The 11908-nt window shown below is 46.9% G+C and overlaps 1 protein-coding gene across 1 annotated transcript; it reads left to right on the top strand.

The window, feature by feature from the left end:
* The first annotated feature begins 2855 nt into the window (after window positions 1–2855).
* LOC116131635 (caffeic acid 3-O-methyltransferase 1-like) lies at window positions 2856–3299 on the top strand. The gene is made up of 2 exons (XM_031417299.1): window positions 2856–3247; window positions 3296–3299. Exons 1-2 carry the CDS (start codon window positions 2856–2858, stop codon window positions 3297–3299), a joined length of 396 nt encoding a protein of 131 aa, XP_031273159.1.
* The last annotated feature ends 8609 nt before the right edge of the window (window positions 3300–11908 follow it).

Genomic DNA, 11908 nt, shown 5'->3' with positions numbered 1-11908 from the left:
GTTTGATTGGAGGATAAATACGTTGATATACTATATAGATTACTAAATTGCCCACATTTTTAATATTAATATGACAATATTTTTTATTATTATTGTTATGAATATTTTTTTAACCCCCAATTTTTCATGGCCAGATCTATGGCTGTTTCACAGCTACATCTTTGGTCGTGAAACAGCCAAATCTGGCCTCTTTTGACCTTGGATTTGTGATCCATGGTTGGGAAAAGCCTCACCGGTGCATGGCTTGTCGTATGCCATTATGGCCATTTGTGGCGACCTCCGGCGGCGGTCTATGGTGGCTGGCAGTGGTGACTAGTTCTAAGTATAATGACATTTTTGTAAATAATGACAATAATAAGGGCAATGTTGTTTGAAAAATTTAAAAAACGAGGACAAAAGTTTCTGCATAAGTGAATTTGGTGTTTTGTAACTGTTAACAAATATAAAGCTAATTTGGACCAAATGCTCAACTGTCTAGGGGCAACATGGGAAACAAAATTGTATTCCCAGGGATAAGTTTTAATAACAGCAACCCCCCCTCCCCCCTAGGTATTAAGATTCCTGATAATATACCCCCCAAATTCTACTGTTTGTCAAAAAATATTCTGAGAATATTTTTTTACAAACTAACCAAACATCTTTATCTACTCAATTTAAAAAATATTACCTCAGTTATCTAATATTAACCTCATCCAAACGGCCCCAAATAGGTGCAAAGTTTGCCCATTTTCTACCCGACATAGAGTAATGGAGATGATAGTCTTTTTTTTCTTTTTTTTTGGATGGCTGGGTCAGTTTGTATACATTTTGACTAATCTTCGGAGTTTATTAAACATCCTATAAGCCTTCAATGAATTGAAGTGAGCAAACCTTCTTGATCGTCATTGTTAGGGCCAAAAATTGTTCTCGACCCAAATAAGATAACACTTCAGTCAAAGAGGAAAACCTAGGCCTAGTCCCGATGCGGCCCGAGCCAGAATTCCCCAGATGAGACCCATGCCCCACGAAGTACAGTCGGCCCAAACCATCTGGACCCAAGCCTCCCAACCCCAGTACATCTCCTGGGCCTATGGAAAAGTTCAGAGCCCACGGTCACCTACGGATCACACTCCTACTCAAACACTGAAAGTAATCCACTACCATCCCAACTCCTCCAAGGTCTGTGTCAGAGTCATACTTGAACTCCCTCTCACGCCAGGATAAGGGGGGCCAAAGGATATATCCCTAGAGGAAACAGATTGCTACGAGAACTCCCAATCCCCCCAGGATTGGGAGACCAGACAATCACTATTTAAATAGAGGTCAGCCCTCTCACAAGGCACATTACATTACACCTTCAGACCTTGGAGTTCTAACTTGAGAACTTCACATTACAGCCGTAGTCACAGTTCCCGACTAGACTTCTGATAATCTCTCTACTCCCTAGCCCTCACTAAATCAACCTCTTCCAGTCTTATTGACTTGAGCGTCGGAGTGCCTACGGAAAACACCACCCCGGTTTTTTCCGTCGTTTCATGTTTGTTTCTCTATGTGTGCAGGTACAGCAGATCGCTAGTGGCCTCAACCTCACGGGATCAGTCCCTCTTTCCGTATAGATAGATTTTGATGTCTACAATCATGCCAATCGCTTGGGATTATAGAGATGGTAGTTTCGATAAATAAACATATTGCAAATAAATGCAATAACGTAATTGATGGTAGTTTCGATACTTAAAGGGAGTGGTTGTATCATTACAAGGATCGGTCCAATTTTTAAGGCCTTCAGAAATTTATGCCCAACATATTTTTGAGATACTTTAACTTTAAGCCCATATTAAACTTAGTGAGAAGATATTAAAGTTATATGGAAACTAAGTTTGACATCATTTAATTGTGAACTTTTATTATAGGCGGTTGTTTAATTAAATTAATAAATATAAGAGGTTAAAATATAATCTACATATTTTCAGAAAATATTTTCTAATAATGTACCGAACACATTATTAGAATCTTATCCTAAAATATATTAAGAATATGATTTTACAAAGAAAAATGTTACATCTATAACTTCTTCTTACAAATTTCTTTTTATAATCATGATGTGATAGATTGTAATTAATTTGTAATGAATCCTACTTGATAAACTGTAATAAACTAATTATGAACCATCACGTTATATTGTAAGAAAAAATTTATAAGAAGAAGTTGTAGATGTGGTTTACTCTTTTACTAATCCTACTACTTTAAAAAAAAAAATAGTGTATCATAGCGGCCTAAATAAAATGCATTGGAATTTGGAAGCTGAAATTTGTAACAGCAGTAACTCCAAGTTCAGAAGAGTAAAAAGTAAAAACAAACATGATCCTCCCCAACCCCAAGGTCTTTCACTAAATGATAAAATAGGAGAGGGGTATATAATAAGAAACAATAATACTATACTTATAAAGAAATTTTATAAAGATTTTTATATAAAGTGAGATAATAAAAAATGAATAAAAAAATGAAACAAAAAGTTAAACTTATTAAATTTACTCTTTTTTTTTTGGTCATATTACTTTATATAGATATCTTTGTAAAATTTATATGTAAGTGTGTCATATTACTTTATATAGATATCTTTGTAAAATTTATATGGAAGTGTAGTATATAAGAAAAGGATATTAAAGTTGGAAACAAAATAAAATGCATTGGAATGTACTATTATGTTGACCTTGTTACGTGTGTGTGTGCTTGTGATTTTCTAAAGACTCTTTGGTGCAGACTGCAGACTGCCAACGAGGACACGATTCCTTTACTAAACTCGCGCTCGCTCGCTCGCTCACTGATGATCACTATTCACTCATAAAATTCCCTTCCGCTCTTATCACTAAAACGACATGTCGCAACCTCGAGAGGAAGAAGAAGTGGGCAAGCTAGCCATCAGGTTAGCCAACGCCGTGATTCTTCCGATGGTCCTCAAATCAGCCCTCGAGCTCAACCTCATAGACATCATCTCTGCCTCTGCGGACGACGCCTTCCTCTCAACTTCGGAGATCGCCACCAGGATTGTCACCAAGAACCCTGACGCGCCCGTCTTGGTCGACCGTGTGCTACGGCTCTTGGCGAGCTACGATATACTAAAGTGCTCCGTCAGAACGGGAGAGGACGGAGAAGTTGAGAGAGTCTACGGTGCCGCACCCATTTGCAAATTCCTTGTTAAAAATCAAGAGGGAGGCTCTGTTGCTCCTTTGTTCTTGTTACACCATGACAAGATCTTCAATGAGAGCTGGTACATTCTTTTTTCAAATTATTATTTATTTGTTCAAAATTGTTAAAGCTGAAACAATCTAGAAAGTATTTGGAAAAAAAATGGGTTTATGTCCAAAGTCAATTTTATTGCAATATTTTCTCACATCTCCGGGTACAATGAATGTATGCTACGAATTCTTATATCAATCATACAAGAATAATGTGTTTATGACCTCATGTGTGCCGCCCCTTATAGACTAACTCCTTATTGATGAAGTGGTCACCAATTCCAACTAGAGTTACACATTTGGATGAAGCTTTAGCATTTATGCATATTGTTATGACTAAGAAATCAAAGGCTGACGTGGAGTTGCGTGACGAAACGTGGCCTGCTCCCGTCAGAACGGTAAGCGCACGTCAGGCTTGTCAAACGCCCTGGTGCTCCCACGTGTCCGCTAACCTGCTCCAAATCACGTGAAATCGGCTTGGAAAATGGGTAATGGGACGTAAAATCAGATTAGATCCTGACAATCACACCAACCCATGGATTTAATGATGATTACACACTTCAGCTTGATATAAAATGAAGAAGACCCCTTCATTAAGGGGATTCGGCCATTTTTACACAAAAAAACTCTCTCTCTCTTGTAAACAACACATTTACTTTTTTCTAAATCTTTGGTAAGTCAGTCCGCTGTTGCGACCTGACCCACACTATCAATATCAATACAAATCAGTAGACGTAGGATTTGCTACCTTAGCATCCGAACCACTTTAAAAGCTCTCATAGCATTTATTTCGCTTTCTATATTCATTATCGCGTGTGCTTTTTGACCAATCAACGCTGCGCACGTGATAATTAGTTGGTGCCAAAATCTAGCATCAACAGTTTGGCGCTAGAAGGAGGGCTGATTTAGTGTCTACCCTTCATCAGGAGAATCTTCGACCCACTGGTCCCACAACTACAAATGGCCTGCCAATCTGAACCTGAGCAAGTCAACCAGCGTGCTGAAGGAGTCCCCCAAGCCTAGAGGGATGCCCCTTCCAACGTACCTCCAGTTTCGCAAAATGCTGCGGGGGATATCCCGGCGGCTCCGCAACTCGACCCTGCCATCAGAAGCTACCTGGAGAGGTTCGACAATACTCTCCAGACGGTCAACCAGAGGCTGGACCGTTTGGACCAAGGCATGTCTTCTACGACAGCCGGGGCGGTACAACCGCCAAAGACGCCTGCAGGTCGCACGAAAGCGAGACAAAGGGCAATAGCCCGTGCCGCGAGCACTGCAGCGCATAGGCGCAAGGGTAAGCAAGTGGCAAAAAGTAAGCATACGGGCTCCCAAGGACCAGCGAACACAAAAGGTGCCCCGAGCAGGGTATCGGCAAAGCTGAGACTCGGCGAAAAAGTGAATCCCGAGCTGTCGCATGCCACGTCGCAGGCAAACCCAAGCGAAAATGCTGGGCGCGATGATTCCTATCACCACCAGCAGAACGACCCCGATCGTTATCATGCGGGTGGCCCCCACACCTAGCACGGCGGTTCGTACCACCGCGAGGGTCGTGAAAATGCCCCGCACAATCCACCGCCTTCACACGCCTCTAGTCAGCGTGTGTCGAGTGCGGCCGAAAATAAAGGCCGAGGAGAGGAGGAATCCGACCTCAGGACCTTCCTAAAACGAAATCGAGAAGGCCGGACTCGCACGGGTGAAAGCAATCCCCAGTTGGCTCCGTTACCACAAATTGAGGAGCTACAGCGAGCTCTGGACAGGTTAAGGGAGCAGCAAAATGAACAGGCGCAGGTCGCCTCTGCATCCCCTTTTTCTCCCGAAGTGCTAGCTGCTCCACTTCCACCAGGGTTCATAATGCCAGATATGCGGCCGTTTGATGGGAACTATGATCCACAGGATCACTTATATGAGTTCAACGACCTGATGAAGCTCCACCAGGTTTCGGACCTTGCAAAATGCCGTTGTTTGACCGTGACGCTGACTTCTCACGCCAAGCGGTGGTTAAGGTCGCTCCCGGCGGGATCGATTAGTTCGTGGCCTCAGATGAGCACGACGTTCCTGCGGCATTTCCAAGCCAATCGGAAGTTTTCGATGCCTTTGAGCTACCTCAGCAACATAAGGCAAGAAAGAGACGAATCCCTGCAATCTTACATTGACCGTTTCCACAGGGAACTCAACAAGGTGGCCCACGCTCCAGAAGAGTCCATCCGAACACTTATAATAGCTGGAGTTCGCCCGCAAACCGACCTGTGGAAAGAACTGCAGGCTGAGGACGATATTTCCCTCACCAGATTCTACAACCTGGCAGAAAAGTATCTCCGAATAGAGAATTCATTGGCGGCACTCCGCCGTCGCGATCACGGCACTTCCAGCAGTATGTATGGTCGGGGAGATAATAGGAGAGCTGATCGCAAAGGAGACATTGACTATCAGCGAAAAGGGAAGAAACCCCGCTATGAACAGAAAAAGTCCTATGCCCCTGTTCCTCGTCGCGACCGCGACATGACTCAATACACTCCGCTGAATGTGTCCATATCTGCAATCCTCGACAAATCCGAGGAGGCCAGCTTGCTCGGTGAGCCCGAACCCATGAAAACCCCTGCTACGGCCAGAAACAACAAAAAATACTGCCGTTACCATCGGGATAACGGGCATCACACTGATGAATGCCAAGCTCTAAAGCAGGCTATCGAATAGCTCATCAAGAAGGGGCACTTCAAGGAGTACAGGGGATCACCTGATCCCCAAAGGAACAATCGCAACGGGTACAGCAGTGTGAACATAATTTTCGGAGGTCCGCACCTCGCAGGAAACACGCGAGGAGCGCAGGAAAGGTATGCTCGCAAAGCGCATCACGACCCGATCAGGATAATGAACACTTCGCAGCGACCTCAAAAAACCAGAAAGGAGGAACCGATTACCTTCTGCGAGAAGGAGGCAGCTCGCTTGCACCATCCTCATGAGGATGCTCTGGTGATCACGCCCCTGATAGGGTGTCATAATGTCTGCAAAATGCTTGTAGACAACGGAAGTGCTATAAACATCCTGTTCAAGTCCTCTTTCAATAGAGTGAACCTAGCCGAGGCCGACTTGAAGCCAGCCTCAATGCCTCTGTACGGTTTTACAGGGGATCACCTAATCCCCAAAGGAACGATCCAGCTACAAGTCACACTCGGTGACTACGACGAGGTGACTAGGGTTACTAAATTTTTGGTCGTGGAATGCCCATCGGCCTTTAATGGAATCTTGGGGCGACCTCTGCTGAGAACCTTCAGGGCGGTCACTTCCATTTATCATCTCAAGATGAAGTTCCCCACTCCAACGGGGATGGGCGAAGTAAGCGGATCGTAGAGCGCATCTCGCGAATGCTATGTAAAAGCGGTCCAAATGGCCGACAAGGGAAAGGGCATCTCGCGATGCATGCCCTGCCAGGCTATGGCGATCAGCCGGATTGAGCCACAGCCTGGCCCAGTGGAGGATAACATAGATCTGCAAATTCAGGAAATCCCCCGCAGCGGCCCGGCTGAGGATCTGTCCGAAGTTTCGGTTGATCCGAAAGAGCCGAGCTGAGTGTTAAAGATTGGAAGCTGTCTCAACCCTCAGCTCGCTGCCGAACTGACAAGCTTCTTAAAGGAAAACATTGACGTGTTTGCCTGGTCGCACGCCGATATGGTCGGGATCAGCCCGGACATTATTTGCCATTCATTGAACGTCAGTAGTGAAGCCAAACCAGTTCGCCAAAAAAGAAGGGCGATGGATCCGGAGCGGTACGCCGCACTAAAATCAGAAGTGGAGAACCTTCTCCGAAATGGATCCATTCATGAGGCTCTCTACCTGACCTGGGTTGCCAACCCGGTCCTAGTAAAGAAGCCGAATGGCAAGTGGCGGACCTGCGTAGACTTCAGCGACCTCAACAAAGCTTGTCCGAAAGATAGCTTCCCCCTGCTGAGAATCGACCAGCTCGTTGATGCCACCTCGGGGCACAAGCTGTTGAGCTTCATGGATGCATACTCGGGATACAATCAAATCCCGATGTATAGACCAGATGAGGAGCATACGACCTTCGTTATGGACCGGGGGCTATACTGTTACAAAGTCATGCCCTTCGGCCTCAAGAATGCGGGTGCGACCTATCAGAGGTTGGTCAATCGAATGTTCTCTGACCAGATTGGAAGGACGATGGAGGTCTATATGGACGACATGCTGGTCAAATCCCAGGTCGCCTCAGAACATATTGCGCACCTCATAGAGATGTTTGACATACTCCGACTCTACAGAATGAAGCTGAACCCTCTCAAATGTTCATTCGGGGTATCATCAGGAAAGTTCCTGGGATATATGGTCAATCAGCGAGGCATAGAAATAAACCCCGAGAAGATTCAAGCTCTGCTCGATATAGAGAGCCCGACCAGCAAAAAGCAGGTCATGAGTCTGAACGGGCGGGTAGCGGCACTTAGTCGCTTCATATCAAGGCTAACAGACCGCTGTTTACCATTCTTCAATGTTCTGAAGGCCAATAAGAAATTCGAATGGACTCCCGAATGCGAGCAGGCGTTCCAGAGTATAAAAGAACACATTGGGAAACCACCTCTCCTCTCTAAGCCTCTTCCACAGGAAATCCTGCTCATCTACCTGTCCGTCTCCCAGTTCGCGGTCAGTGCAGCTTTAATACGGGAAGAGGAAAAGGCTCAGTGGCCAGTATATTATGCAAGTAAGCGGCTATCGGATGTCGAGATGCGGTATCCGAAAATGAAGCGACTAGCTTTTGCTCTGCTGGTCGCGTCCAGAAAGCTGCGACCTTACATCCATGCCCATACAATCAATGTAATGACAAATTACCCCCTCAGATAGGTCCTTCAGAAGCCAGAAGCCTCGGATAAACTGCTCAAATGGGCCATAGAATTGAGCTAGTTCGACCTAAAGTACAAGCCCAGGTCGACCATTAAAGGGTAGGCTGTTGTCTACTTCATCTTGGAATTTTCCTATCTCTCAAGCGAGCAACAGCCTAGAGAAGCCATGCAAGAAGGTATTCAGAACCTGTCGACTTGGAACCTCTACGTCGACGGGTCATCAAACAGGAAAAGAGCCGGTGTGGGTCTTCTCCTTGTGAGCCCCGAGGGGGCTCGAATTCATGGTATTCTCCGGTTCAGGTTTAAAGCGACCAACAATGAGGCTGAGTACGAAGCTCTGCTCGCCGGGTTGCGACTTGCCAAAGAAATGGGTGCAACCGCGATCAGCATTTATAACGACTCTATGCTGGTCGTCAACGAAATTCTAGGGGAATACCAAGCCAAGGAAGAGAACATGGTCCGCTACCTGAAAGAGGCTAAGACCGCACTGGGGTCGTTTAAGCACTTTGAAATCGCTCAGATCCCCATAGAGAGCAATTCTATAGCGGACGCCTTGGCAAAGATAGCCTCTTCGTTGGATTCAGAGGCTCCAGGCAACATTCCTGTTCGTTTCGTCGGTGCTCCAACTATCAGCTCGATCGAACAGGCCGTAAATGTGGCTCAACCGGATTCCTGGATGACTCCCATTTTCCAGTACCTCAAGGATGGGACCTTGCCAAGCGACAAGGTCGAGGCAAGGGTCCTACGAGTAAGATCTGCTCGCTTCACACTCATCGGGGACCAGCTGTACAGGAGAGGATTCAGTGCCCCTCTCCTCCGATGTGTAACCAGTGAAGAAGCAGACTACGTCATAAGGGAAATCCATGAAGGGATCTGTGGTAACCACACAGCTGCTCGATCTCTTGCGAACAAGGTTGTTCGTTAGGGATGTTATTGGCCCCAGATTCAAGAAGATGCGCACAACTTTGTCAAGAAATGTGATAAATGCCAGCGGTTTAGGGTTTAGGGTAGCCCCTGGCCGTTTTCCATTTGGGGGATCGATCTTATCGGCCCCATGCCAGTCAGAAAGGGAGGGGTCAAGTATGCCGTGGTCACGGTAGATTATTTCACGAAATGGGTGGAGGTCGAACCACTAGCTGCAATCACGACCAGAAAGCTGAAAGACTTCATTTTCAAGAACATAGTATGCTGCTACGGAATTCCTCACACCCTCATCTCGGATAATGGAAAGCAATTCGATAACGAGGAATTCAAGCAGTTCTACGACGAGCTAGGTATCCATAAAAAAAATTGCCTCGGTCACCAGACCGCAAGCGAATGGCCAAGTTGAGGCAGTCAACAAGACCATCAAGCACACTCTAAAGGCCAAACTTGGGGCAGCCAAGGGGAATTGGGCTGACGACCTCCCCGAAGTCTTATGGGCGTACAGGACAACTCCAAGAACTTCCACCTCAGAGACCCCTTTTTCGCTAGCCTATGGCTGCGAAGCAATGATCCCTGTAGAAGTGGGAACTGGTTCTCTTCGGAGGGACTTGTACGACGAGGTTGAAAACAAAGCACTTATGAGGGCAAGTTTGGATCTCGTTGAAGAGCATCGCAGCAAGGCTTCGCTAAGGATAGCAGCCTATCAGCAGTGAGCAAAGAGATTTTTCGATTCAAAGGTCAAGCGAAGAGACTTCCAGGTTGGGGACCTTGTGCTAAAGGAAGTTCTCCTTGGGACCAGAGAGTCGAGTGCGGGGGTACTAGGACATAACTGGGAAGGGCCGTACCGGGTCGACAGGGTGATCAGACCGGGGACTTACCATCTCAAAAGACTGAACGGTTCCAAGGTTCCCCGAGCTTGGAATGCCAAACACCTACGGCCATACTATCAGTAATCCCGAACTCAGCTCTCAATCAGTTTATGTTAATTTCATTTTTAATGTAAAGCTTAATTTTGTTCGCTGAAAACAGTTCGTATGTGTTCTGTTCGCGTGTAAGAATTCGCATGAAATATTGCTTATGTAAATTGTAAATTGAGCTTATGTATGACAAAGCGAATTGCAATTGAAAAGAAAATGTATCTTCATTTATATACAAACAAAAGTTTGACCTAATTACAATGGAGTCAACTTAGTACACTACGGCTGGTCGGGGGGATCCTTCGAACCAGAACCCCCTGCCTGGTCGGGTCGTTGGGTGTCCGCGGCTGCCTGATCGTCTTCCTCAGTCATGATCCGCAAAGTCTCTCGCCACCCCTCTGGGAGATCGAAAATGTCCATATTTGGGTTCCTTAGTCGGAGGGAATAAATGGACTCGATCGCCCAGTCGGCGGCCTTTTCCTCCAGCTCCTCTGACTGATTCCGCATTTCTTCAGTTAGTGAAGCGATCCTTTCACGACTCTCCTGGAGTTCAGCCTCAAGAGCTCGCTTCTCTTGTTCGGAGACCTCCCTTTCCTGTTCGACCCGCTGGGCCCATACGGAGGTCGCTTGGATCTCCTGGTCCTTCTCCCCGACCACTTTGGAGAGCCTGGCGGTTGTCCTTTGGAGTTCTTTCATTTCCTCTGCACGCCGCTCAAGCTCTGCCTTCTGGAAGTCCACAGTTCGTAAAGCAGCATCCTTTTGGCTCAGATACCTGTTCGCCGCTTCGAATGCTTGCGTTCTTTCAGCTTCGACAGACTCCAGGCTTTTCTTGAGCTTCGCGACCTCCTCTTTTAGGTCGCTGGATCCCTTCGCGGCTCCCAGCCGAGTCCTCTCCATGGACATTCTCATCGCAAGTAAAGCCTGCGAGCAAGAAATGGTTAGAAATGAACCAGAACAAAGTTCTAAGAGCAGCTCGTTTATCTTGCTCAGATACTGGAATGACGTGGTCATAAGGTCGTCGCCCATGTCAGCGAACTCATCGTAAGACTCCGATAGTCCACACTCGAGCAGAGAATAGACTATCGACTACAGGTACTCGGGCAGGCTCCCCAGTGAGTCCAGCACTGGTATGTCCTTCGCCTTGTCGACGGTGATCGCCTCGCTTGCAGGTTCCTTGCCCGACCTCCTTGAGTCCCTTCGCGACCTCAAGGGCTCTTCCTCGGATTCGGTCTCAGACTCTTCAGCCTGAACCTGTTTCCTCTTCTTCGACCTTTGGGCCGGAGCCTTACGCCTTGGGCGTGCCGGTGGTGCTTGAGCAACCTGTTCTGCCCTGGTCGCTTCATGCACAGGGGGCTACGAAGGTGCAGCAGCTCGCACTGGTTGTGCGGGAATGGGACAAGCAGCTTCGGCCACTCTCTTCCTCCTTGATCGAGGGAAGACGAACGGTGCTTGACGGGGCTGCTCGGATTCCTTCGGGGGCACAGTTTCTGCATGCAAGTGCGTTAGTAAACAAAACTGCTTTGCGACCAGGACAGAAATCAATGTAACATACCTTCCAAGGGTTCTAAAGACGCTTTGTCGTTGATAAAACCATACTTTCGCAAGTTCGCGGTTGTCACGAGCTTCCTCGCATCCCGGCTTTCTTCGTCTAGCACTCGAAAAGATACGAGCCTGTCCGGGTCTTTAAGTAAGTCCTGGCTGGTCGTTTTGTTAACTGCAAAAGAATACAGGTCGTTATCATAAAGCGTGCGAGCAGGTTATATACCCAACGAGGAAGAACCTACTTGGTATCTGGAAGCGGCAGTAGCCGTCATAGCAGAAAAAGAAGAATTTCGTCTCGTAAGCCCCCGCGTTGCTGGGATAGCTATGTATCCCCTCGGCGATAGTAGGTCGTCGGGACAAGTAATATGAATCCTTGTCCCTACTCTTTTTCAGGTAATAGGCGACGCCGAGCTCCACCGCCGTTGGCTCGCCCAAACCACTTTCGTAGCACGCGACGTACATC

The sequence above is a fragment of the Pistacia vera genome, unplaced genomic scaffold (genome assembly GCF_008641045.1).
Source record: "Pistacia vera cultivar Batoury unplaced genomic scaffold, PisVer_v2 Contig235, whole genome shotgun sequence".
NCBI classification, from domain to species: Eukaryota; Viridiplantae; Streptophyta; class Magnoliopsida; order Sapindales; family Anacardiaceae; genus Pistacia; species Pistacia vera.
The sequence above is the reverse complement of the archived record's forward strand: the minus strand, read 5'-3'. Positions and strand labels throughout refer to the sequence as shown.

What these genes read in the sequence shown, in the direction of transcription:
- LOC116131635 (XM_031417299.1), top strand. Translation starts at nt 2,856, where the DNA reads ATGTCGCAACCTCGAGAGGAAGAAGAAGTGGGCAAGCTAGCCATCAGG.